Source organism: Aristolochia californica, unplaced genomic scaffold, assembly GCF_029961685.1.
Source record: "Aristolochia californica isolate CCGP_79_NKW_82.1479 unplaced genomic scaffold, dmAriCali1.0.hap1 SCAF_1, whole genome shotgun sequence".
Lineage (NCBI taxonomy): Eukaryota > Viridiplantae > Streptophyta > Magnoliopsida > Piperales > Aristolochiaceae > Aristolochia > Aristolochia californica.
The window spans coordinates 171,545-196,241 of record NW_027181770.1 but is presented as its reverse complement, the minus strand read 5'-3'; the positions used below and the strand labels follow the sequence as shown (position 1 = coordinate 196,241).

General features: G+C 38.8%; 3 protein-coding genes across 5 annotated transcripts; 1 reads left to right on the top strand and 2 right to left on the bottom strand.

Annotated features, from left to right (window-relative positions):
- The first annotated feature begins 6 nt into the window (after positions 1-6).
- LOC137954019 (homeobox-DDT domain protein RLT2-like) lies at positions 7-11,448 on the top strand. 3 transcript variants are annotated; one of them, XR_011112585.1, is made up of 19 exons: positions 7-658; positions 794-1,252; positions 2,281-2,345; positions 2,782-3,303; positions 3,423-3,512; positions 3,602-3,766; positions 3,861-4,083; positions 4,176-4,276; positions 4,419-4,505; positions 4,738-4,890; positions 4,976-5,131; positions 5,206-5,415; positions 6,254-6,907; positions 7,002-7,544; positions 7,650-8,279; positions 8,417-8,521; positions 8,729-8,989; positions 10,064-11,103; positions 11,237-11,448. XR_011112585.1 is itself a non-coding variant. In XM_068801630.1 (18 exons), the coding sequence occupies exons 1-18, from the start codon at positions 547-549 to the stop codon at positions 10,928-10,930; spliced, it is 5,403 nt and encodes a 1,800-aa protein (XP_068657731.1). In that variant the 5' UTR covers positions 7-546; the 3' UTR covers positions 10,931-11,196. The 3 variants fall into 3 exon arrangements, 1 of the variants encoding a protein (XP_068657731.1); XR_011112531.1 differs by having other exon boundaries at positions 11,203-11,448; XM_068801630.1 differs by lacking the exon at positions 11,237-11,448 and having other exon boundaries at positions 10,064-11,196.
- A 393-nt stretch (positions 11,449-11,841) lies between these two features.
- Positions 11,842-14,419, bottom strand: LOC137954864 (uncharacterized). The gene is made up of 3 exons (XM_068801766.1): positions 14,087-14,419; positions 13,293-13,720; positions 11,842-12,499 (listed from the first exon to the last, which is right to left on the bottom strand). The coding sequence occupies exons 1-3, from the start codon at positions 14,249-14,251 to the stop codon at positions 12,061-12,063; spliced, it is 1,032 nt and encodes a 343-aa protein (XP_068657867.1). The 5' UTR covers positions 14,252-14,419; the 3' UTR covers positions 11,842-12,060.
- Positions 14,420-15,224: 805 nt separating this feature from the next.
- Positions 15,225-16,028, bottom strand: LOC137960758 (signaling peptide TAXIMIN 2). Its single transcript, XM_068808310.1, has 2 exons — positions 15,711-16,028; positions 15,225-15,549 (listed from the first exon to the last, which is right to left on the bottom strand). The coding sequence occupies exons 1-2, from the start codon at positions 15,806-15,808 to the stop codon at positions 15,426-15,428; spliced, it is 222 nt and encodes a 73-aa protein (XP_068664411.1). The 5' UTR covers positions 15,809-16,028; the 3' UTR covers positions 15,225-15,425.
- Between the last annotated feature and the right edge of the window lie 8,669 nt (positions 16,029-24,697).

Here is a 24,697-nt window from a genome sequence, read left to right as displayed (position 1 = left end):
CACAGGGGAAGATCTCGCGCACCCACGAAAGAAAGAAAAAAGGCAAATTCTTCTTCCCGATCTCTCTCTTAAATCTTACCCTTGCCCAAAAACGAAAAAAGAAAACAAAAAAGACTTACACAACATTACATCACGTAACGTTTTGAAAACAAAGAAGAGAGATGGATACGATCGACTGTTGTTATCTCTTTCTCCTCTTTAATCAAAACAACCTCCTTCCGATCTTTTATTATAATTGTTGTTTGTTATTACTCCTATTATTATTCTTCCACAAATCTCACCGCTCATTTTTTCTACTTTTCCGACGCCATCACGATTCAACAACAACATCTCTCCTATTCTTCCCTTTCCTTTCCTACAAGTAAAACAAGACCAATACCAGAGCGAACCCTACCCCGGATTTCTCCTCTGTTGCCGTCTTCTTCTTCTTCTCTTCCCTTCTCTCATGCCATAGTTGTTGCAGTTTTTCATCTTTTTCTGCTCTTTTTTCTTCCTTTGTTTTTTTTTTTTTTGTTATTTTTTTCTTTTTTGTTTGCCGGCGTTTCAATGGGGGCCTCGGAAGGGGAGAAGAAACGGCCTCCAGAAGGGGGCGATAAATCCACTAAAAGGAAGATGAAGAGTGCGTCTCAGCTGGAGCTTCTCGAGAAAACATATGCAGGTTCGTATAAATAAGGTTTTAAAATCTTTACAAGTTGTGAATTTTGTGGGCTTTTCTTCAATTTTTGTCGTGGGTGGTGTTGCTGTGGATTTTGATTCCTCTTATCTGCTGTTCTCTTTTGTTTGATTTGATTAGTGTCGACGTATCCGTCGGAGACCTTGCGGGTGGAGCTGTCGGCGAAATTAGGGCTTACTGATCGGCAATTGCAGATGTGGTTCTGCCATAGACGGTTGAAAGACCGCAAAGCTCCTCCTGCGAAGCGGCCGAGGAAGGATAGTGCGGGGCAGATTGGCACCAGCCCGGTGGGGCCCAACGATACCATGATGGGGGAGGTGGGGTCCGGCTCCAGTTCTCCCCATTTTGCTCAGGAGGAAACCAGGAGGCTTGTTGTTCGGTCACCGGCCGTACCCGTACCTAGGATTGGTGGTGAGATGCCGCTGTTGAAGAGGTATTATGAGTCGCCACAGTCTATATCCGAACTTCGGGCCATTGCTTTTGTTGAGTCACAGTTGGGGGAACCATTAAGGGAGGATGGCCCCATTCTTGGAGTGGAGTTTGATCCCTTGCCTCCAGACGCATTTGGGGCCCCAATAGGTATGACTATATTAGTTGCTGTTATTATTTTTATGTGGTTTGCTTGGCTATATTTTACATTACTCTTGAGTATGTTGCAGAAGTGCAAGTTATATCCATCATCACGAAGATTATAAGATGATAGAAGACAATGTACCTCTCTTTGTTAAGTGGAGAACAGTTGTAGTTATTGACTACTGCCCCTTTAACTTGCTTTGGTAACTGAGAGGCCAAAAAACAAAAAAAGTACATATTATCAGAAGTAGTGTTTGATTCATTGGAGTTGGGGGCAAGCTAATTTTATAAATCCCAACAGTACCAGGTTTGTGATGGAGTGCTATGCATCTCACCGTCGCTTGGATTTCTGTTATAAAGCAGTCAATGCTGTTCTTGTTCCTTCTGTTTAGTTTTGTTCAAATTGTGGGATGCTGTCTGTTAGCTACATGCTTTAGGGTTACTTGCCTCTATTACAGTGGAACGATAACTTTTCTAATAGTTCAAGAGAAAATAATAATACGCCACGGTGTGTGGAGATGGAATCTTGCAGTTGCTTACTCAAGAATGAACATAAAGAAGTACCAGCAAGCTAGGCATCAAAAGGAGTTGAGGGTATGATTGTGTTTGTTGCAATCCTTAACTGGAGTTGGAAAGGGAAGCTTCATGTCTGATATTCTATAAGTGTCAAAAGACTTCTTTAAGTCATTGGCTGTGTTTTCAGTCATTCGACATCAGGCAATAAATAGTTTGCTTTAGTTCTACAAAGCATCATTATCAAAACATCTGCACTTGTCCCTGTTTGTATAATCAATATTTTCTTACTAGAGAGATTAGTCAAATCTCAGCTTCTTATGTTAATTCCAAATCATGCTTTTTCTTTACCAGGTAGACTTAGTTTTGATGTGGTTTAGTGTAAATGTAATATCCTGCATGATCTCCTTTTATGTGCTTCTTAACTGTTACTTTTTTATTTTTAAGAGCACTTTACTGTTCTTGTTGCAGATGCCACACCAGTATGCATGACTTATCTTTTTTTAAAAATTTATGTGCAGCACCAATTACAGTGCCACCAAAGCAATCTGGACGACTTTATGATAGCAAAATATATGAGAGACAGGTGATATAGTCAATCAACGTTTGCTATTTATCCCTCCTTTCTGTTTTTTGTCAGACTATTGCTTTAAAGAGTTGATTTCTTAAGTTGAACTTATTCTTTGTGGAGCCAAATTTTCAAGTGTATTTTGCCACTTATAGAGAACTGATGTAGGCTCTTTTCAGCTTTGGTCGAATTACTTGATTTGGCTTCTGCTCATCTTATTCTTGCAAACCTGATCATGTACATCAATTGAAAAGAGGGTGTCAGATGAACATAAATTGTATACGCATAACTTGTTTCTGTTTTCCATATGTAAAAGTTTCTAGTGATAAAGAATTGGGTTTTATATTTGTTGTAAATAATAATTGTTAAATAGGATAGCTGAGCTCAAGACATATGCATTTGGATGAAGTCATTTATGGTTTGCCTCATTCTAATTTCTGCTTTATACTTGCAGTCATCATCCTTATTGCCAAACATGGAACACTCTTATTTACCCAGTTCTTCAGGGGCAAGAAGGAAGCCCTTGATTGGAAATGTTCATGTGGCTCACCCTCAGCCTGGTGCAAGAGCTCTCCATGAATATCAGTTTCTTCCTGAGCAGCCAAGTGTTAGGTCTGACTCATATGAGAGAGTTGCTGCATCTCATTATTATGATTCTCCTATTGATACCTCTGCTGCTAGGGTTTCAGCAGTAACTGCTGGAGGCCCATTTCCGCATGGAAATGAACAGTTGTCATCTGGATATGCTTACCCAGGTCAGCCGCCAAATAGTAATGTATTAACCCAAGGCAGGCAAGGCCATATTTTCTCCTCTGGTTCAACAGAATATGACACTGTTCAGCACAAAACCTCAATACCCAACATTGGGACTGATGCTCAGTTTGCTGCTCACACTGTCGGACTTGAAAACCCATTTATGTCATCTGACAGGCTACTCCTACATGAGGAGGGCCCTCGGTTGGATAGGAAACGGAAGGTACTGCACTTCTGAATGTTGAAACTGTTTAGTGGTTACACCCCAAAAGTTTGATGGTTGGGTGCTGCTGTCCCATTGTTATTGATTTTTAATAAGTTCTTGTTGGATGTTGTGGGCAGAGTGATGAAGCAAAAATACAGAAGGAAGTTGAAGCCCATGAGAAACGAATTAGGAAGGAGCTTGAGAGACGGGAAGCATTGAGGCGGAAGGTTTCACTCCTATGAATTATATCAAGATTTTTTGTGTAAGAAGTTCTTAACTTCAACCTGCCACATAAAAGAATCTTTTTATTTTTCAGAGAGAAGATCAAATGCGGAAAGAAATGGAGAGACATGATCGTGAAAGGCGGAAGGAAGAGGAGAGATTTATGCGTGAGAAGCAGCGAGAAGAGGAGAGGTTTCAACGAGAACAGAGGCGTGAAAATGAGAGGAGGGAGAAGGTTTTACAGAAAGAAAATCTTAGAGTAAGAAGTGCAACAGAATCTGTTAGTTTATTTTCTTTAGTTAGAAAGTTTTCTCCTAATGCCTGGTGACCAATTTTATTGCCTCCTTTTTCAGGCTGAGAAAATGAGGTTGAAAGAAGAACAGAGAATGGAAAAAGAGGCAGCGAGACTAAAAGCAGCTAATGAAAGGGCCACTGCTCGAAGGATCGCTAGAGAATCTATGGAGCTTATTGAGGATGAGCGTTTGGAGCTCATGGAGTTGGCTGCTTCCACCAAAGGGCTGCCCTCTATGCTTTCCCTCGACAGTGACACCCTCCAAAATCTTGAATTATTTAGAGGTATCACATAAAACCTCCAGGCCATGGTTCTGGTTTATGTTAATAAGCTCATGCCACTTTCAGTTTATTCAGCAAAACTTTTTGGTTTTCAGATAACTTAAGTAGATTCCCTCCCAAGTCTGTACAGCTGAAAAAGCCATTTGAGATCCCACCTTGGACTGATTCTGAGGAAAATATTGGCAATCTTCTCATGGTACCTCATCTTTGCCTTTAATTTTCTGTTCATTTTCCTGTGGTGGATAAGTGTGGTTATGTTGAGTTAGCTCTGCAGTTTATGTGCTATTTTTTTCTAAGTGTTTCATGCTGTTTCCTGTTCCCTTGTTGTGGAACCTCAGGTCTGGAGGTTTTTGATTACTTTTGCTGATGTACTTCAGCTTTGGCCATTTACTCTTGATGAGTTTGTTCAAGCATTTCATGATTATGTAAGTTCATCAGCTCTGTATGTTTCTTGTATGCTCTATCTCTATATAACTATCTGTCTGTCTATCTATCTATGTGTCTATCTATCTATCTATCTGTCTATCTATCTATCTATCTATCCATCTATCTATCTATCTATCTATCTATCTATTTATCTATTTACCTATCCATCTATATATACACACACATCTATATATATATATATATATATATATATATAATGTTTAATTTCAGGATCCAAGGTTATTGGGAGAAGTACATATAGCACTTCTGAAATCCATTATAAAAGATATCGAGGATGTCGCAAGAACACCCTCTGTTGCGCTGGGAGCTAATCAGAACAGTGCTGCTAATCCTGGAGGTGGACACCCCCAGATTGTTGAAGGGGTATGACCCATTTGAACTATCGTGCTTTGTCTGGCTGCAAAATTTGTTTGTTCTATTGTCTCATCATAATTAGTATTTGCATCAGGCATATGCATGGGGTTTTGATATATGCAGCTGGCAGCGTCACTTAAGTCCATCAACATGGCCTGAAATATTGCGACAATTTGCACTGTCAGCTGGATTTGGACCTCAGGTGAAGAAAAGGAGTGTGGAAAGGGCGTATTTTCATGATGACAACGAGGTGAAAATCTTAAAAGTCTCTGGATATAGACCTTATCCTTCTTGTGCAATTTTTATTTAGGATTGTTTTTGCAGGGTCATGATGGTGAAGACATCATTTCTACCTTACGTAATGGTGCAGCTGTGGAAAATGCTGTTGCTCTAATGCAAGAAAGAGGTTATACTCATAATCGCAGATCCAGACACCGCCTGACACCTGGAACTGTAAAATTTGCTGCATTTCATGTTTTATCCCTTGAAGGTGATAGAGGCTTAACGATATTGGAAGTTGCTGACAAGATTCAGGTAAAATCACATAATAATATATCTGACATTTTTTTCTGTATTACTCTTTTGACCTTTTCTTGATCATTTGTTTTGCTCATCCAGCCTGAGGTTCATCATAAATCTTAGTTTATAACTTAAAAATGAGATAAGATGGAAGAAAGAATTAAGAGAAAGTTAAAAAGTACCAATTGAGCAACAGATCAGGAGCAAGTGACTTGTTTGTACAAACTGAAGTTGAAAAGAAAAAAAGACTAAATGAACAACAGTTTATAACTTGTCTAATTTTCCTAATCAGAACACATGTTGTATTTTACATCTCATCACACATATTTGTTGTTGGATTTGTCCAAGAAGTGGCTGTTTTATTGCTTAACCTGTAAATTGTTGGTTCACTCTCAGTTCAAGCAAATGAAATCAGTTTACAAGTGGGAGATGGAAAGAGGCAGGTTTTGGTGTCGACCACTTTATTTTGATAAACTGGACTCCTAGTAACAGCAAAACTCTACCAGCCATGCAATTGCTTCTCCAATGAAAGCCAATTCACATTTGTAAAATTCTCCTTTGAAAAATGTTTTTGTTTTCCAAATAATAAAGAGCATCTCCTGTATGTAGCCAGACAGTTGCCTGTCAATGAGATCTATTTTTTGCTTAGAACCTATTTGAGTTTTTTAAAACCAAAATGGTGCCACTTTAACTATCCAACTTTTTACCCTTCAAAAGAGCCCTATGTCCACAGTTTTGGTGTGAATGTTGCTGCTTGTTTTGTTTCTGAAATAAAAAATTTTTGTCTCTCTACTTTTTGTGTATGTATGTCCCTATTTCCTATTGATTTTCTTATTTATTCTCTTTGCTTCAGAAATCTGGACTGCGGGACTTGACAACTAGCAAAACACCAGAGGCATCTATTGCTGCAGCACTTTCTAGGGACTCCCTTCTTTTTGAAAGAACAGCCCCTTCAACCTATTGTCTGAGACTTGCATTCCGGAAGGATCCTGCTGATGCTGAGGCAATTCTTTCAGCTGCCAGGGAGAAAATACAAATATTTCAGAATGGCCTTTCGGATTCTGAAGAACCCGAAAAGGAACAGTATCCCAATGATGCTGAAAGGGAGGAAGATTCCGAATGTGAAGGTGCTGAGGATCCTGAAGTTGATGACATACACCTTGTGGCTGGTCCAGGTGAGGAAAATAGAACTAAGATAGAAGCTTCTTCACCAAATATACAAGCGCAGGGTGGTTCTCCTATAACTCCACTGGTAGCTTCCAATAATGATGAAAACATTTCTGGTGCTGTTAATGGTCAGTCTGTTAATTGTGTTGCTGATTCCCTTGAGGTGAGCAATTTGGACCCAGATGATACTGAGATTGATGAGAGCAACTCAGGGGAGCTCTGGGTCCAGGGCTTAATGGAAGGGGAATATTCTGATCTAACAGTTGAAGAGCGACTCAGTGCACTTGTTGCGTTAATTGGAGTGGCAATTGAAGGCAACTCAATCCGCATGGTTCTTGAGGTAAATAATCTTTTTTTTCGGTGTTGTTGTATGCTTCTTTTACTAAGCTTGGCTATTCTTATAAGTAGCAATGATATGAAACACTTTACTGCAGGAGCGCTTAGAAGCAGCTAATGCTCTTAAAAAGCAGATGTGGGCGGAGGCTCAATTAGATAAAAGGCGCATGAAAGAGGAGTTTGTAACAAAGGTTCATTATCCATCCATTAATGGTGCCAAGATTGAGCCAAATATGATCAATGCAGCGGCAGATTGTGGTGGTCAAAGCCCCACTGTAGGTTTTGAAAATAAGGGGAATGAAGCATCTGTGACCTCAACTATCAAGCAAGATTCTGTTCTTGATCAATTTCATATCCAGAACTACAGTAATATGCATGTACAAGAGTTCACTGTGGGTTCAGATAGTCTTCAAGTTCAGCAATATGGATATGCAGCAGCAGAAAAGTCTCGTGCACAGTTAAAATCGTATATTGGTCATAGAGCCGAGGAGATGTACGTTTACAGATCTTTGCCTCTAGGTCAGGATAGAAGGCAGAATCGTTACTGGCTGTTTGTTACTTCCTCTAAAAATGATCCTGGTTCTGGGAGGATCTTTTTTGAGTCACAGGAAGGTTTCTGGAGGCTTATTGATTCAGAGGAGGTATTTCAAATATGAAGCCTTTTATTTGTTTTTACCATTTATTCCCATGCTTGTTTAGTTGTGCCCTTTCTTTTTTACTATTTTTGACATGTGATGTATTTTTAGGCATTTGATGCTCTCATAACCTCTCTGGATACACGTGGGATCAGGGAGTCTCATTTGCATTCGATGTTGCAAAGAATTGAAACGTCTTTCAAAGAAACTTCAAGAAGAAAATTTTGTTATTCATCTGTGGAGCTTTCTGGGGCCCCTATCAAAACAGAAGCTGCTGAAACTTCAAGTCCAGATACTAATGGAAACGATAGCCCTAGCAGTACATTATGTGCCCTTACTTTGGATCCAATTGAGAAGTCAAAATCGTTCAAGATTGAGATTGGAAGGAATGTAAGAGAGAAAAGTGGTGCCTTGAAGAGGTACCAAGATCTGCATAAATGGTTATGGAAAGAATGTTTTAATCTTTCTGTATTGTGCGCCTTGAAATATGGAAAAAAAAGATGCACTGAATTATTGGTTACTTGTGAGTCCTGCCATGATATATATATTTCTGATGATCAGCATTGCCCATCATGCCATGTCACTTTTGGAAGCTGTGAACTGGACTTGTGTTTTTCTGAACATGTGGCTCAATGTGAAAAGAAAAGGAATGTGGGTTCTGACTCAGAAATTCAAGTCAGTTCAAAGTCATCCCTTCCAGCGAGGCTTCGAATTCTCAAGGCACAGCTAGCTCTCATTGAGGTGGGTAGGCGTGTCATTATGTGGTGAAACATTCTCTGTGGTTTTCTAAGCTTTTTCCCTTGAAAAGGCAAAAAAAAAAAAAGTAGTGTTTTTCTGATTATAGTCAATTTTCTACATTTCATGTTTTGTTTCTACAGGTGTCTATTCCAACAGAAGCTCTTCAACCCTATTGGGGAGAAGCTTACCGAACATTTTGGGGTTCAAAGTTGAATTATGCCTCATCAGCGGATGCCATTTTTCAGGTTTATATTATCTAATTATTCACAAAGATTTGCTCTAAAGTGCCTGATTGCTCGTTTCCTCTATCTGATTTGGGTTCTTATACCAGAGCCTGTTGGCTCTGTTAAAGTTTCTAGGAGAATTTTAAATGGTTGCTATTGCAAAGTTAACAATCGTGTTATTTTGTTTAAATTGCTTCATCATATGATAGTTTGTGCTTCCTCGTGCAGTTGATTACTCAGTTGGAGGGTGCCATCAAACGGGACTACCTGTCATCATACTTTGAGACAACTAGAGAGCTTTTGAGCTCATCAACTCAAGTTTTTGGTGGTGATGATTATTCTTCCCCTGGAAGCATTCATGTACTCCCATGGGTACCATCAACTACTGCTGCTGTAGCATTGAGGCTTATGGAACTTGATTCTGCTCTCTTTTACATGCTGCAACAGAAGGCAGACGCTCACAGAGACCAGGATGCTGGAGAATTTATTGTGAGTATCATGTTGGAGTCAAAATAAATCATTATCATTTCTAAATGTCTTCTGATGCTTGCTGACATTTGATATCTTATTCATAAACCTTCCTATTTAATTTACTTCATTAATAAATTTTTCTTTGATCTATCTAATCTAGAATATATATATATATATATATATACATATACATACTCGGCTGATCCAAAAACCATTTGGTGTGAAAAAATACAAAACGGCTATCTGAGCCATCTGATCATGATCGGACGGCTGAGATAACCATTCTCCATGTTTCACACCAAATGGTTTTTCGTATTGGATCAGCCCTCTCTTTCTCTCTCTCTCTCTCTCTATCTATCTATCTATCTATATATATATATATATATATATATATATATATATATATATATATATATATATATGATAGTTTGTGACTAACCTTGAACCTTAATGGAGCTGAGAAATGAGTGTGATAGAGCCTTAACCTGTTTAGGACCACATTGATTTCAGCAGATATCAAGTCCATTCCATCCAAAGGTCCGGAGAAAGGAAGGGCTACTTGACCCTTCATGTCATCTGATAACTCCGTTAGACCAATTTTAAATATGTATTAGCTGGACCAACCTCAGATATATATTAGGATGACATTAACAGTGTATAGTTAAAGGCTGCTCCTGCATTATAACACTCAGCATCCATCTTAGAAAATTATTACGAGCCAAACCTAGTTTTTGATACTGAAATTACTGTGGAAAGTAGTCTCTGATTTTAGGAGTCAACTTGATCATGTATTTGCTCACTGGATGATTAGAGCTCCAATGGCCAGTGTTTTCTTCCCTCGTCTGGTTTTGACTTTTAGATTCACAGCTCAATGAAGTATAAATAGCTTGCCCATTCTGGAACACAATTATATATATTTTTTTTATCATCCAAACAGCTGGTAAGGTGACTGGTCTTGGCATGTATCTGTCAAGCTGAGAACTAGTGGTTTTTGATGAATGGTTTTTTTGTTTCTCATTTCCCAGCATCACTCTTCTGCAGTCTTCATATGATAGTTGGTTGTCTTTTTATCTTTTTTCTTTTTCTTCTCAGAAACTTCATTCATCAAGATATGCTGTTGTTAAGAATGTGCAAGAGCTTGAACAAACTGAAACTCCAAACCAAGTTCATTACCAACATGTTTATAACTGGACTGATCTTGGGAGTGGACATAGTGGCTCTGCACGTGGACGAGGTGGTGGCCGTGGTCGTGGACGAGGCCGAAGTCGTGGACGAGGCCGAAGTCGTGGGGGTCGAAGTCGTAGTTCAAGGGGTTATTCTGGTGATAAGCTTGCTCTAAAGCAGGGATGCAGTGGGCGTTCCCGTGGGCGCAGGCGAGGTCTCCGAACGGTTAGAAGGCGGCCAAGGTCAGAGAATAAGGTAGTGAAAAAGGAGATGGCATTGGATAAGTTCATTGATGTGGCTGGTCCCTCTAAACAGAATGATGTAAGAGAATCACCAAGAAGCTCAGGAGGAGAGGAATGGGAAGAGACTGGTAGGATGTATGTGGAAGAGAGGGGTGATAATGATAACTGTGGAGAGATGTCTGAATCTGATGAAAACGGTCAAGCATCTGGTGATGATGACTATGATGATGATGATCGAGGGCCAAATGATTATACTTCTGATTATGGAGCTGCTGTGTACAACGGGAATCATCAGGAAAGTATTATTGATGACAGTGAAGAAGATGTTGATGCGGATGGAGATGAAGAGGTAGAAGAGGATGGTGATGGAGACGCTGATGTTGATGGAGATGGGGATGAAGAGGTATACGGAGATGAAGGTGATGGGGACGTTGGAGATGAATATGGGATAGATGTAGATGAGGATGGAGATGGTAATGGATTCGGAGAAGGGGAGGTGAATGGGGATGAGGACGAAGGCAGTGCATCGTTGTCCTCAGAGTATAGCGACTGACTTGTGGTATAGGCAAAAGATAGTTGCTAAATTGCCGAAGCAACCAAAGAATCGTCAATGGGTGACTGTGTGATAGTTTCGCATGTGATTCGAAGGATACAGGCTGATCGAGCGGATGTACAGTTTTTTGTTGTTACAAGCAGAGGGGAAGAAAAGTAAGCGGTGCATATCATGTAAGAGGAATTGTTAAATTCACCTTCCCTTGTTTTTGATTAAAAAAAAAAAAAAAGTAATTTATTTTTGGAATTCTGCTTCCCTGTTCTGTGTTTCAGCCACCTCCCAACCTTGAATATGCTATCCTTGCAGTTCCTGTAGCAGAGATGCATGCTATGGAGCGAGCATCAAAAGTCGGATGTGTTGTAGACTTTGCAATTCTGTTGTTAATTTAACAAGCTGCGGCATTGAGTCTTCCTGTATAACGCTTGGCCTCGCATTGCCCTCGTACTCTTATAAAATGGCAAATTTTAAGGAAAAATAAAGATGGCAAGTTAGTGTTAAACAAAGAAATATGTGGATAGTGGGAAATTTACTTGCCCCCACCAAACTTGCAGATTATTCGTAACCTTATTGAAGAACCATTTGTGTTTTTTTTTTATTGGATAATTTATTGCGTTAAAAGTGGTTCAAGGCATCGACTCAATGCAAAACCAAGAGCTTTGCATGGACGACTTCGTCTGCTCTTTTTCAGAGTAACAGTTGCTTTCAATACACCATGTGATCCAGACTACACAGATTTAATTCGGGCAGTCTTGTTCGAAGTCGGACGAGGACCTCATGCTTTATACTACAACCGGCTCCGGTGCCATTTTGGCTACCGAGCAAGACAAGCTCAGATCTCACCAAGCAACCCAACGATTCATTCAATTCTGGGATACGTAACGAAACAATTCTTTCATAAATCGAAATTCCTCTTCTATATTATAACCATGATGTTCTTGAGCATGGGAGACCGAAACAACAAATTTCTAACTACTGTCTACAACCTTACAAGATAAAATGAGTCCCTCTCGCCCAAACCAGCACATTCCGTTCGATAAACGCCACCTCTTCCTGTTTTTGTTTTCTTTAACTACAACTCTTACACCTTAATGGTCAGAATTTACACAAGAAAGCCGGTAACAGTGCATCTCTCATGGCTCCAAGAGTCTTTTGATCCCTGCCTTCTGGTCTGCAGTTAATCTTGAAGGAAATTTGATATCGAATTTTATCCTCAAATGCCCTCTTCTGGATGGTTCCTTGGGTATTGGCATGCCTTCTCTGGGTACAATTTCCTCGTAAGTTGGATGAATTACATTATTTATGGGAATTGTTAGTTTTCTGCCATCAAGTGTTGTCAGACGGACTGTATAGCCTGTGAGAGCTTCCGCCAGGGATATTTTCTGGGTAACCACTAGGTCATTCCCCTCTCTTGTGAACACATCGTGAGGCTTTTCATCAATGATGAAAACTAAATCAGCAGGAATAACATTCTGCTGTTCATTTCCTTTCTCCGGGAATGTGATTTTTGTTCCTTTTTTCCAACCGGGTTTCACCTCAACTGTCAGAATTTCCTCCACTGGCATAGTTTTCCTGCACACATTAAGCTCAGACATGTAAGGAAACATGTCAATAACAAGAGATCCTTTCTTCATCGGCTAGGAAGATTTAAGGAAAGATAGCGTTCCACTACTAATAATGATCAATTTGAGCATACAAGCTTTAAACAACGAGACAACAGACAGCAAAAACAACTCAAGTCACATTGTTTATCCTAAAACTATTCCTTGGTTCCAACCAAAGCTCTCCTTTTCAAGCTTCTTAGTTTCTTAGAGATGGCATAAAGATTTCCCCTTACGAGCTTATTTTTCTGCAGCAAATGCACACTTGCAACGGCAAATAGTGAATAGAAAGGCCTAGAGAAATCTAATAGAAAACAAAAGTAGAATTTTTCCCCAAAGAAGAAGCAAAAACAGAGAAAAAGACAAGCATACGTCACTAAGCTAACAATTAAATTCCAGAATCTAGATGAACAAATAAGCAGCAGGAAAAGAACCATATTATAGACAGAATAACCCAATCAAGCACAAGGGGGAAGACACGGTTGCAAATAAAGAATGGAAGGGATCAATTAGTCAAACCAAAGCACAGCAAACTAAGTTAGCAACCGAGTCTACAAGCTAAGAAATTACAGTCGTCTAAATAAGGACGACGCTTAATTCTCTAATAATATTCCTTGACAATATCAATAATTATAACACACAATTTTCCAAAAACTATTCTGCTGCAACTGGAAAAACCCAATTGGGCAGTTATAAACTGCTATCCAAATCCGAAAAGCAACGGAAAGCAAACGATGAAGCTTAGGGCAGCAAATACAACTTACCCACTCACATCAGCAATTTCTCTTGAAATCTTCATCTTCTTGGTAGTTCCTTTGTAAAGCTCCTCGAGGCTGCACGGTAAATAGTTCTCGATTGGAGGCGCTTTCTGTGGTTGATTCATGTTCATAGAACCACCTTCCCCGAAAGATGATCCAAAGAAATCATCACTAAACATCCCACCAGGAAACCTCGATCCCCCTCTGCCTCCCATGCCGCCGAATGGACTTGGACTTGAAAACCCAAAAAACTCTGCGAATATGTCATTAGCGTTTCTAGGATTGAATCTGAACACGTTGGGTCCGTCTCCAGTCTGGAAGAAGGTGGCTCCGCCAGGGCCACCGGCCCCGGCACCAGGCGGTGGAACCTGACCTTTGAGACCATCTTCACCGTACTGATCGTAGATAGCACGCTTTTGGGGATCACTGAGGACCTACAGTTTTGAAAGTTAAAAAAAAATTGCTTTATGTCAGAAGGATTAGAAAATTCAAACTGTACGGAGTAAATAAATAAGAAAAATGAAAGGAAAACGAAATTGTTTTAGTAGCGATGGGCAAAAATAACAATAAAATAGAATACGTCTTAATTTGAAACAGCAGGGAGTAGTTAAGTTCTAGCAAAGGAAAAGAAAGTTCTTTCAAGATAATCTTTAAAGTGGATAACAAAAATTGGATAACTGTGGAGAAAGCTCTTGAGTGCAGAGAACAGAAACTGGGATTGCAGGAGCCAGCGGTCATAATACAATTAACACAAAAGAGAAAAGAAAAAAAAAAAAAACTGAATATCATCCAAGACCAACCTCATACGCTTCAGAGATTTGCTTGAACTTGGCTTCAGCTTCGTTTTTATTATTGGGATTTTTATCCGGATGCCATTTCATGGCCAGCTTCCGATATGCTTTCTTCAGATCCTCATCTTTAGAGTTCTTGTCGACTTGAAGGATACGGTAATAATCTACACCCATCTTCCTCTAATGGCTTCTGCGCTATCAGCTAATTCTCTTACGCTGCGATTGCGCTCTTCCCGGTAGCTTTAACAATGGCTTCTGTTGAAGCTCATTGATTGAGGAATTTTAGAGCGGAAAAGAGAGATTTGTCTGGAAGAGTGGCGAGGCTGTGGAAAGTTCCAGACCTTGTCTCCGAAGATTTGTACAAATTGACAGTGTGTTAACTATTTATTAAAAAAGCTCTCTGCTTAAATCTTAATTTCGGGAGGGCGTTCGAATTTCCAAACTTAACTGAAAAAAGATGCAGTAATAAAAAGAAGCTGATTATTCACTTTCCCTTTAAAAATGCGGACTTTTTCTTGGGCTCATATCTACAAGCGTGTGAATTTTAACTGTTGGGTTGGGTGTACAGGTCCGGCTTGGTTTAGTTGCCTAAACTGAAAAAGACTGGGGCTTTCAGTGCATAATTTTACGGTAAGCCCAATAAGCGGCCTATCTTTGCTAATGTGCATAAATGTTTCATTGGGGCCAAGCGAAGTGGCCCAATCGAAATGGATTCAATTTAAAATGAACTTTGCCAGGCCCAATAAAAAAAATTCAATTTACCAAGACTCGGAAGGATTTTACATTTGTTAGTCCCATGGCGCATCATGACCTAAATCCTCTCTAATGACTTAAAAAAAGGAGAGCTAATCTCCAAGTAATTAGATTGAAGAAGATTAACCCATGCTCCACCACTGGACAAGGAAATTCCATTATGAGAAAGAGAAGTGGAATAGAGTTTTGTTATCAGTCTCAAGTATCTACCTTATTGCATTCTGTGATCACTAGGAAATTGACATTTTTTTTTTTTATGTATAAAAATCATCATAAGAAAACAAACTTGTATCCCAGATGGCATTACTCTGAACTCAATCAGTCTAATTCTATCTTTTAAATACTGAAATCTGTCCGAAATCGTTTCCCTCCACCACCGAAATGTGTTCACGCTTATTTCAAACTACGCTTATCTTGAATGAAACAAGAAAGAACACTTAATATCATTCTTAAAATTTATTTCCTACACGCTCCAGAATGAAAATAGCAAGAAGAATGATACACAACCGTGGAGTCTAATTTAGAATGAATCTAACCAATTTGGAAGATGAGGACTTGGATCTACAAAAGAAAAAAGAGAGCATCTCCCACGACTTCAACAAGGAATCGAATCAACGAACCATCTAATTACTTTAATCGGAAGCTTTACCAGATCGACAGCCAAATTCGCAAGTCCCGTGCAACAGATGCAACAAGGGCATAGACAACTTAATATAGTCCTGTCATCAGAAACGAATAAACAAATAAATACCGGAGTCTTAAATTTAAACTCTCGTTTTACAAAATCTTGAACAGAAATCAATTGAACGATTGAGAAACGGTTATGATCTGAAGCGAATGAACAGAAAAAGAAAAAGAAAAAGAAAAAGAATCTACTGACCCAAGAACATAAATGACTGCACCAACAAGAGCCAGAATGAGGGAGACGAGAGCGAAGGGAAGTCCGATCAGAAAGCCGAGGGGTCTGCAATCCTCCATGGCTTCGTCGCCTTCTCGTCGCAGTAAATGTTTGGATTTGATCCTGAAATGGAGAATCGGAGGACGCGGATCGTTCTCGGGAAGGAAAAATAACGGTTTAATTCGGTCTGCTTCCGTTGCCTCTCAAATCTGAGAACGCAGAACAGCGGCGAACCCACGGCACAACGATCCCCTTTTCAAAGACGCCGCTATGACTACATTACCCCTTGGGAATACAAGAGGGAGGTCAAATGTCTTGGTTTCCGGATTAACAAATTTCGGCAATTTGAGTCTTTGAAACTGGGCGCGGTTGAGGTTGTTCGTGTCGGCAATGTTTCTTGTTTGACTTGGACCTACTCTCATGACGCGTCCTCGTTGACTAATTGACAACAACGCGTATGCGGCGCAAGTTAGATAATGTTATTACCGTATCCTGAGCTAAGTCGTTGGTCTGACTAATCAATGGTTTTTCGAAGCAGACCAAGCACATTATTAATCAAAAAAATTGTTCTCTTCCTCAATGACAGAGAGGAGAGGGCATCCCCTACTCTCCAAAGCAGGGTTAAGGGTTGGTGGGAGAGCATACTTCACCACCGCTCCGGGTAAAATCTTACATGTCACCTTTGATTATATATTATGTTACCGATTACCGATTAGAGTTGGATATTTGTAATATTAAGTTGAAATTTTGGTTATTTATGTTATTATTTTTTTAAAAATATAATAAATTTCACATTAAAACAGGGGAGGAGTGGAAGGGAAATTGGGATGTCCATCAGTTATCAGTTATCAGTAGAGATTAATCAGTTAACAGTTAACAATTTTTTCAATTAACAATTAAAAAAAAAGTTAATTTATTTTTACCCCCGTGTAGCATCATTCCTATTAGCACCATCACTTAGAATTTCTTGTCATCTCATTTTATCAGTTTTAAAATTTGATCAGCTCAACCATCCTCTACATTTCGCTTACTCCACAATGTCGTCTCTGCCGAGAGAGTTCAGTCGGAGAAGCCATTTGGAGAGTTTACTGGTGTGAACTGTAGACTCTTCTGATTGTAAAATGGCGGAAGAAATAAAAAAATAAAATAAAAAAATCTAAGAACAGCAAACCAGAAAGTGGTATTCCAAGCTGCTCATTGATTCCATTTTCTGACAAGGCGAACCACTAAACACCTCACGCAGATGCCAGGCAACTCCACCGTTTTTGCGACGCGCAGCTTTTGATTCATGGACTCCCAAACTCAGTTCAAGGCAGTAATCTAATCTGCAGGTCGACGAGTGCATTATCTATGAGTGAGATGGTACGAGTAGGACCAGTCTCGAACAACTTTGTCGTTGCGCGAATTTTAATTACTTAAAGAGATGAAAACATCTATCTGGGTCCCCAGACACTGCACTGACGAGTTTACGATTTCTATTTACAGAACATTTGATGGTTTCCTGGAGCTCCTTTTACGAGATTCATACAAAAGATTAATAATGTATGAATTTCCGTGTTGTGCAGCCCTGCAAATTAATGAAATTCTCCAGAAAAAGCAACTAAAACAAATAGTAGAGATCATCCTATTCTACGAAGAAACCAATAACTCTTTGATCTCTGATTCTATGTAATCCATTTTTGGTATTCAACTTGAGACGAAGTGTCTCGCTCCGGTGATCGTGTGCAGGAAACTCAACTCCGAGCAAGGAGAGTGGAACTCCCACCTCTGACCTGACATGATACAAAGATGGGAATTTCACTTAAATACCCATTTAAAATAAAATATTTTTAAAAATACCAACGTCATCAAAATGTTTCTAAAATTACCCAACTTTGACTGGTCAAATGCCTATGTGTGCAGTCAAAAGCGACACATAAGCTTTGACTGATTGCTTATGTGTCACCACGTCATCTATACAGTAAACATAGGTGGACACGTCGTCTGACACATCATTCTTTTACCATGTCATCTGCCCCGTAAGCTGACACGTCATTAAAAAAATAAAATAATCCTCACCGTATTCCACCGCATTGTTTTTCAAAATAAGTTATTTTAAATACCTTATGTGTCCCCTCTCATCTTTCTCCTCTCCTCTCCTCTCCTCTCGCCCTCTCGCCGCCGCCGCTCGGCCTCCTCTCCTCTCCTCTCGCCCTCTCATCGCCACTTGGTGATGCAAAATTTAGTTACATCGGCTTTAATACCTCGCAAGCGTACGAATCGTTCTTGTAATCTAGCGGGAAGCGAGGGTCATATCCACAGGGAGGACTGAATTTTTGTGTATTCTTCAGTCAACTAGCCTAACCAAATATGATGAATTAATCTAAACTAAACACTAATTATATCCTAAATTATCAAGCCATCATCTGGTTAACTACTTCCACAACAGGAAACGTCAACTCTGGATTTTACCGTGATACATGCCTCTCTCGAGCGCCACGTAACCACGAATCCGGATTCTCAATCCTTGCGTCTAGCCCCTCTCGGGCGCCTAGAATTAATGACAGAGATCGGATTACAATAGAATGCAGATAATCAATTTCCTATTGTGATGATACTAAAATTATCAACTCTGGATTTTACTGTGATTCGTGCCTCTCTCGAGCGCCACGTAACCACGGATCAGATTTCTCAATCCTTGCATCTAGCCCCTCTCGGACGCATAGAGTGAAAGACAGAAATCGGATTAAAATACCAAAATCCAACCTAAATTATAATCCTACCCTAACTATTTAATTTAATCAATATTGGGAAAACAAATATTCAATAAACATTAATTATCAAATCACATTTAATAAACATTCAAAACCTAAGTTCAAACTATGGAAAAATTAAATTCAAAAATGACGGATTACTCCCCTTCTCCTTCCTCTCGCTCGGGCAGCAACTCGTTCTCACGAGTGCAGCAATTTCTCGAAATTTGTGACGTCAGGTAGCAATAGTGAGTGGCCGGAGGTAGAGACGACGCCGGCGACGACGAATAGAAGCCGGCGGACGGAGGTTACATCCGGCAAAGAACGAAACAGAGATGAAGTTCTCTAACCGGCTTTCTCGAGTCTCGGTCGGAGTCGGAATCGCTCCGGGAATGGTCGAAAATACATAACCGACGCCGGAGGATGGTCGGAAAGCGGAGTTGGCACCGGAGAAGCCCTCTCGGATCACTTCTCGGCCTGGTGAGCGACGACTGTCGAACTCACCTCGACGGAGACTCTCTCGAGCTCTCCTCGGGTTTGTTCTCGGTTGCTGGACGGCGGTGGACGACGGTGGGAAACTCCTCTCAGGTCTTCCCCTGTTTCGGTGGACGGTGCTCCTCTGTTTTGGTCGATACTCTGTTTTTTGTTCACGCTCCCCCTCGTGGTTCGACCTCTCGGGTCTCCCCTCCTGGGTCTCCCCTCTCGGGTCTCGCCCTCCTCATTCGACGCCCTCTTTCCTTTAATACCATCCTATTTATTTTAAAACGATTTGACCTAAAAATCACCTCCATTTCACTAAGGGCATTTTGGTAAATATCTCCTTCTCCACCAAAATTCTCCTGAAATTCCATAATTAAATCTATAAAAAGCATTTCAGGAAGAAATAAACCTTAAAAACAATGAAATATAATTCAAGAGAGAAAAATATGCAATATCGACAGTGATTAATGCCAAATTCAATAAATGCTCATTTCATTTGAAAACTGATAAATAACCACCTATAACACAATTATAAAGGTTATTCTATTATAATTAACTTAGTTCTCATGTTAGAATATGGCATTTGTCACACCCCCAAACCTAAATCTTTGCTAGTCCCTAGCAAAACAACAATCGAACCAAAATTAAGCTTAGGAAAACAAAATGCCACTTTCGTAGGGAGCACGATTGCATTTAGCGCATGCAACAAGCCGTTAAACCCCTACTCTGTATTATTGGAAGAGTTATATCTCGTGAGGGTTTGCACGGAATTTAACCTCAAAATTCATCTAAATCAATAATATAAAAAGAAAAACTGAAGAAAATTTACTCCTCATCTAAATTAATTAATTAATTATTTATTTTATTTTTAATGATTTTAAATATAAGGTAATAATAAATTTGAAAAAAAATATATTGATAAATTTGATTTTTAAACTAAAAACTAAAATTTTCAAAATTTTTTATTAAAATAATTTTTAATCGATAATAAAAAGGTGTTAAAATGGTAAGAGTAAGATTTTTTATAACTTATTATTTTAAATATAAGGTAATAAAAAGTGTACTGATACATTTATTTTTTAAACTCAAGTAAAATTTTTATATTTTTTCAGTTAATAAATATTTTTAATTGATAATAAAAGGTGTTGTAAAATTTTTAATTAACTAATATAGATTTTTAATAATTTATTATTTTGTAAATAATATGATAAAAATTATATAAATAAATTATATTTTTAAACTTTAAAATAATTTTTAGGCTTCGAGACATAACATTTATTACTTTTCCCAAAGATAAATGTCCAATATTGTAGATATTAGGTAATTAAAAATATATCTGATTTTTTTTATTTTTTTAAAAACAAATATTTAATTTTTATTTAATGACGTGTCAATTTACGTGGCAGATGATGTGGTAAAATAATGACATGGCAAATGACGTGTCAATATATGTTTACTGCACTGATGATGTGGCAATACATAAGCAGTCAAAGCTTATGTGTCGCTTTTGACTACTGCACACATAGGCATTTGACCGGTCAAAGTTAGGTAATTTTAGAAATATTTTGATGACGTCGGTATTTATAAAAATATTTTATTTTAAATAGGTATTTAAGTGAAATTCCCTACAAAGATATCATGGCGAGCCTAGCCTTTCGCTTTAAACCATAATTTCCCATATTCTGATATTACTCGATTTTCCGTACTATCTGCGCGTGCATGATAGACATAGCTGAAGAGAAGCTGAGACCGGAGAGACCGACCATTAATCATCACTTGAGGTTTATAAATGATAAAAGCATTTGTCCACTCAGCATCACCATCCTTAACCTTAATCTTAATCTTAACAAACTCTCCAAAAACAGACGTAACAGGCGAAAACTGAACTACTTCATCCACCAAATTTGGTTTTCTGAAAGAGAAACACCGGCACACCGGAGCTTTAAAAAACTGATCGATCTAAAGGCTACATATTCGACATGACGTCCGGGTTGAATTATTGATAAAGCGCGTGGGGACGAAGGCAAAAGGCTGTTCATTGAGGGGACCAAACATCTGTAATTTTTTTGCGATAACAGACATTTTGCTATGCATTATTGCAGTTAGATGGCCAGATGTTCTAGTCGCGGGACACAGATGTTTGTCTTTGTTCATAGCGGGATAGTTAGCAAGACATCCCTCATGTCTTTTTAGCTAAATGCAAACAGATTTCAGATTGATTCTTTTGCATTGGTTTTGGCACATGAATCGACTGAGTTAATTAAATAGTAAAAGGCCAAGTGGAGACAAAGAGGGCTGTGTTGTTGGTTCATTTTTCGGCCTACTTCAAACTTTTTTCATTATAAGAGAAACTGGGACAATTTTTTTCTTATACTCTAAAACCAGCACGGATGATGAATTTTTTTTTTTAAATTACCTCTAAAATTACCAACTCTACTCTTAAAAGATAAAATAAAACCACTATTCGTGACACCAAAAAGGCTCAACATGTAGCCATTAACCACGACATGGTGAGCCTCTAATGACCTCAAAATAGGCTATGCCATTAATGTGGATTTGTCGTCTTGATCATGTGCAATCAGGACCACATGGCTAAAGAAGATCAGACCAGCAAGTGGGTAACTAAAGAACAAACTAGCCTTTTTCTACGGGGTTTTGAGATCCTCATACTGTCAAATCTGTGAGGTCCCCTTGTCAATGCTTCCTATCCCAAACTAGATTAACGCGACTTTCTGGTGCCCGAACTGTTGGTGAGTTTACGTAGATGTACTCTACTGGGAGATTTTACTGGAAAGAGGAATGTGGTCACTGGTCAGGCAGGCACAGGTGGTCGTCCCTGGATCCCTTGGCTGGTGTTGCTCAGGAGTCTCTACTTACTGGGGAAGCTGCTTATACCACCGAGGTACAATTAACTTTTCAATCAAAATCTTGCAGAATCGGCGGAGTCTCCGTCACTTTTACAGTGATGGAAAGCAAACCATTTGTCAAGTCTCATTGTATCGATAATTGATTGTCGTTTTCATTGTCTACTTCTTTGTTGAAAAATCTTATCTACTTTTGGCTTTAAATTGTGACAAAAGACTGGTGCTGAGAAACTGCCCGATCCGCAAGGAGCAATAGCAAGTATACCGTAGCGAACTGTTTAATCGAGATTTTTTTCTACTATCTATGATGTGTTCGAGGAAAGTTTTTTCACGTTCGTGAGTTTGCTTCTGAAAGTTACTCCTTGTTCCTGAATATATGAGCCAAAACGGGTCGGATAGTGTAATCTCACACGATTTATGTAAACTGAATACTGAGTCTTTCGGACTTTCCAGGCCTCCCTAACAATTTAAACTAGGGGAAACTTAAAAACTTTGTTGATGATATAGCTTATAAACAGTATGGAACAACATTTTTAGAATCAAGCTGTATTTTTTAATACAGCCAAGAAAATCTGGGAGGTACTAATGACAGCTTACTCCCACAAAAATAATTTGTCCAGAATTTATGAGGATCACTTGAAATTTTCTACTATACAAAGAAGACAATGGAGCATCACTGTGTATTTTAGTAAACTTAACAATTTATTATTAGAGCTTCAAGGTTATCATTTGCACTCTATTGATGATACTCAGTTGCAAGCACAACAATCAGAGGTTGATGTAGCGTGGTGTTATATGGGCTCAAACCTAAGTTCGAGAATGTTAGGGCATAGATGTTATCATGTGTTGATATTCCTATCTTGAACGGTGCTTATATATGCCGTCATTCGAGTCAACTCTATAGTAAATAAAGTTGGTGATCAAGTGCCCTAGTCTCCAACCCAAGAGAGTTTAACTCTTTCTTCTTTTCCTACAGTGGCCAAATAGAGACTCCTAGAGACATGGAAGAGGCAATAGAGGTAGATGTCATGGTCGTGGAAGACATGGTGGTAGAGGTTAGAGTTATGACAAAACATGTTACACCAATGCCAATGGGAAAGAAGGTCATGTATTTGCTAAGTGTTGGGAGAGAGTTGGTAAACCCACTTTGGTGAATAACAGTGTGATTGGAGCTTCAGAGGGTTCCAGAAGTGGGAATACTTTCAAAGATGAGTAATTAAAGTTGCTTGAAAAGTGAAAAGTTGGGATGCCTCGACCAAGTGGAGATGGACCTCCTAGCCTAGTTCTTCTGCCACTACAAATACATTTTTTGCACATTCAGGTATGACTACTTTTAAGATTACTCCTGCTAATAGGAGATGATAGGTAATAAGTCAATTTTCATCTATTTCATTGTGAGTATCTATTATCTTCTCTCTTTTCCAAAAAAATTTTGAAGTTGGATCTAAGGTTCGTCTTGAAATCACTAGCTAAGATTTCCCAACTAATACATCCAAAATCTTTTTATTCATTAATCTATGTGAGACTATTTTATAACACTCCCCCTCACGTGTAGGCCTCTTTTGTGGCTTTTCATGTGGACAATTTAAGTGGTCCACCTATGAGTATCTGCTCTGATACTATGTGAAATTGAGCCCAATGCTCATCCCAAAATAACTAGCCAAGTTAGTAAGTCTATTTACAACTAATAAACTCAAGATTTTTTTACTCACTAATCTATGTTAGACTATTTTTTAACCCAAATTTGGTGACTATTAGTAAGATAACTTCTGATTAAATTTGTCCATCACTTTCTATCCTTCATATTGTGTTTTTCAAGATCTACAATCGACAAGGAAGATTAATACAGGTAATGAGAGAGGGGGCCTTTACCACTTTGACACATGTTCTAGTTCTCACCATGTTGGTTTGGCCAGTTCTACTCCATCATATGACTAACATTTTTGTCTTGGACTTCCATCTAGAGGCAAACTTTCCTTTCACATGCCTTCCTTTTGATTTTGATTTTGATGTTTGAGATCCATATTAGATTCCGAATACGTCTAGTTTTCATTACTCGGTTACATTTATTGACGATTATAATTGGGTGTTGTTTGTTTATTTGTTAAAAGACAAATCTGAAGTATTTGATGTGTTTGTTTTCTTTCATCAAGAAATTAAAACTATTTGTTGTTCCTTAAGATTTTTCATATTGATAATGGATTGGAGTTTATATATTCTCAATTTTCTACTTATTGTTCCTTATATAGGATTTTGCATCAAATAAGTACATCCCTCAACAAAATGGGTGGCTTAATAAAAGAATAAGCATGTCCTTGGTGTCCTCATTATGTACCTTCTAAGACATCATTCTTGTTTGTTTGATCTTCATTCGAGAGTTTTTGTTTATACCTATTTTGTTCAAGTGGTTGGAGTTCCTTATGAAAAACCATCTCTATGTGCTTAGTGTGTTTTTTGGCTATTCTAGAACTTAAAAAAGGTACAAGTGTTATGATCTAGTCACTAAAAGAAAATCTATGCAGAGAACAAAATATGGAATAGTCTAAAATCATGGTATGTCTAACACCACCTCCGCAAATCCCCCCCCCCCCCCCCCCCCCCCCCCTCTAGGTTTGTTCCTCACTAAACCTAATAGATTTGGCCCTCCCTTTCATCAACCTATACCGGTGTTCGTTCCTTAGATTGCTCCTCAATTAAGCTCTTCTCTAGTTCCAAATAATTAACCATGATCTTCCTACTACTTTGCATCCAAATGGATTACTGGGTATCCATTGTCCAACTTTGTTACTTTTTCTCATTTGTCTTCTTACTTTTTATGTTTTTGTCTCATCTTTATGTTATTTGTTTCTTCCCTAGTCTATGTAAGAAGTGATGATTTACAACGAGTGGAAAC

Excerpts from the sequence above, each read along its gene's own strand:
- LOC137960758 (XM_068808310.1), bottom strand. The coding sequence starts at position 15,808 with ATGGAGGATTGCAGACCCCTCGGCTTTCTGATCGGACTTCCCTTCGCT. Across the intron at positions 15,550-15,710 it reads GCAGTCATTTATGTTCTTGG|GACTATATTAAGTTGTCTAT; the intron begins GTCAGTAGATTC and ends TTCTGATGACAG.
- LOC137954864 (XM_068801766.1), bottom strand. The coding sequence starts at position 14,251 with ATGGGTGTAGATTATTACCGTATCCTTCAAGTCGACAAGAACTCTAAA. Across the intron at positions 13,721-14,086 it reads AAATCTCTGAAGCGTATGAG|GTCCTCAGTGATCCCCAAAA; the intron begins GTTGGTCTTGGA and ends TCAAAACTGTAG. Across the intron at positions 12,500-13,292 it reads GAAATTGCTGATGTGAGTGG|GAAAACTATGCCAGTGGAGG; the intron begins GTAAGTTGTATT and ends TAATGTGTGCAG.
- LOC137954019 (XM_068801630.1), top strand. The coding sequence starts at position 547 with ATGGGGGCCTCGGAAGGGGAGAAGAAACGGCCTCCAGAAGGGGGCGAT. Across the intron at positions 3,304-3,422 it reads GGTTGGATAGGAAACGGAAG|AGTGATGAAGCAAAAATACA; the intron begins GTACTGCACTTC and ends TGTTGTGGGCAG. Across the intron at positions 3,513-3,601 it reads GGGAAGCATTGAGGCGGAAG|AGAGAAGATCAAATGCGGAA; the intron begins GTTTCACTCCTA and ends TTTATTTTTCAG.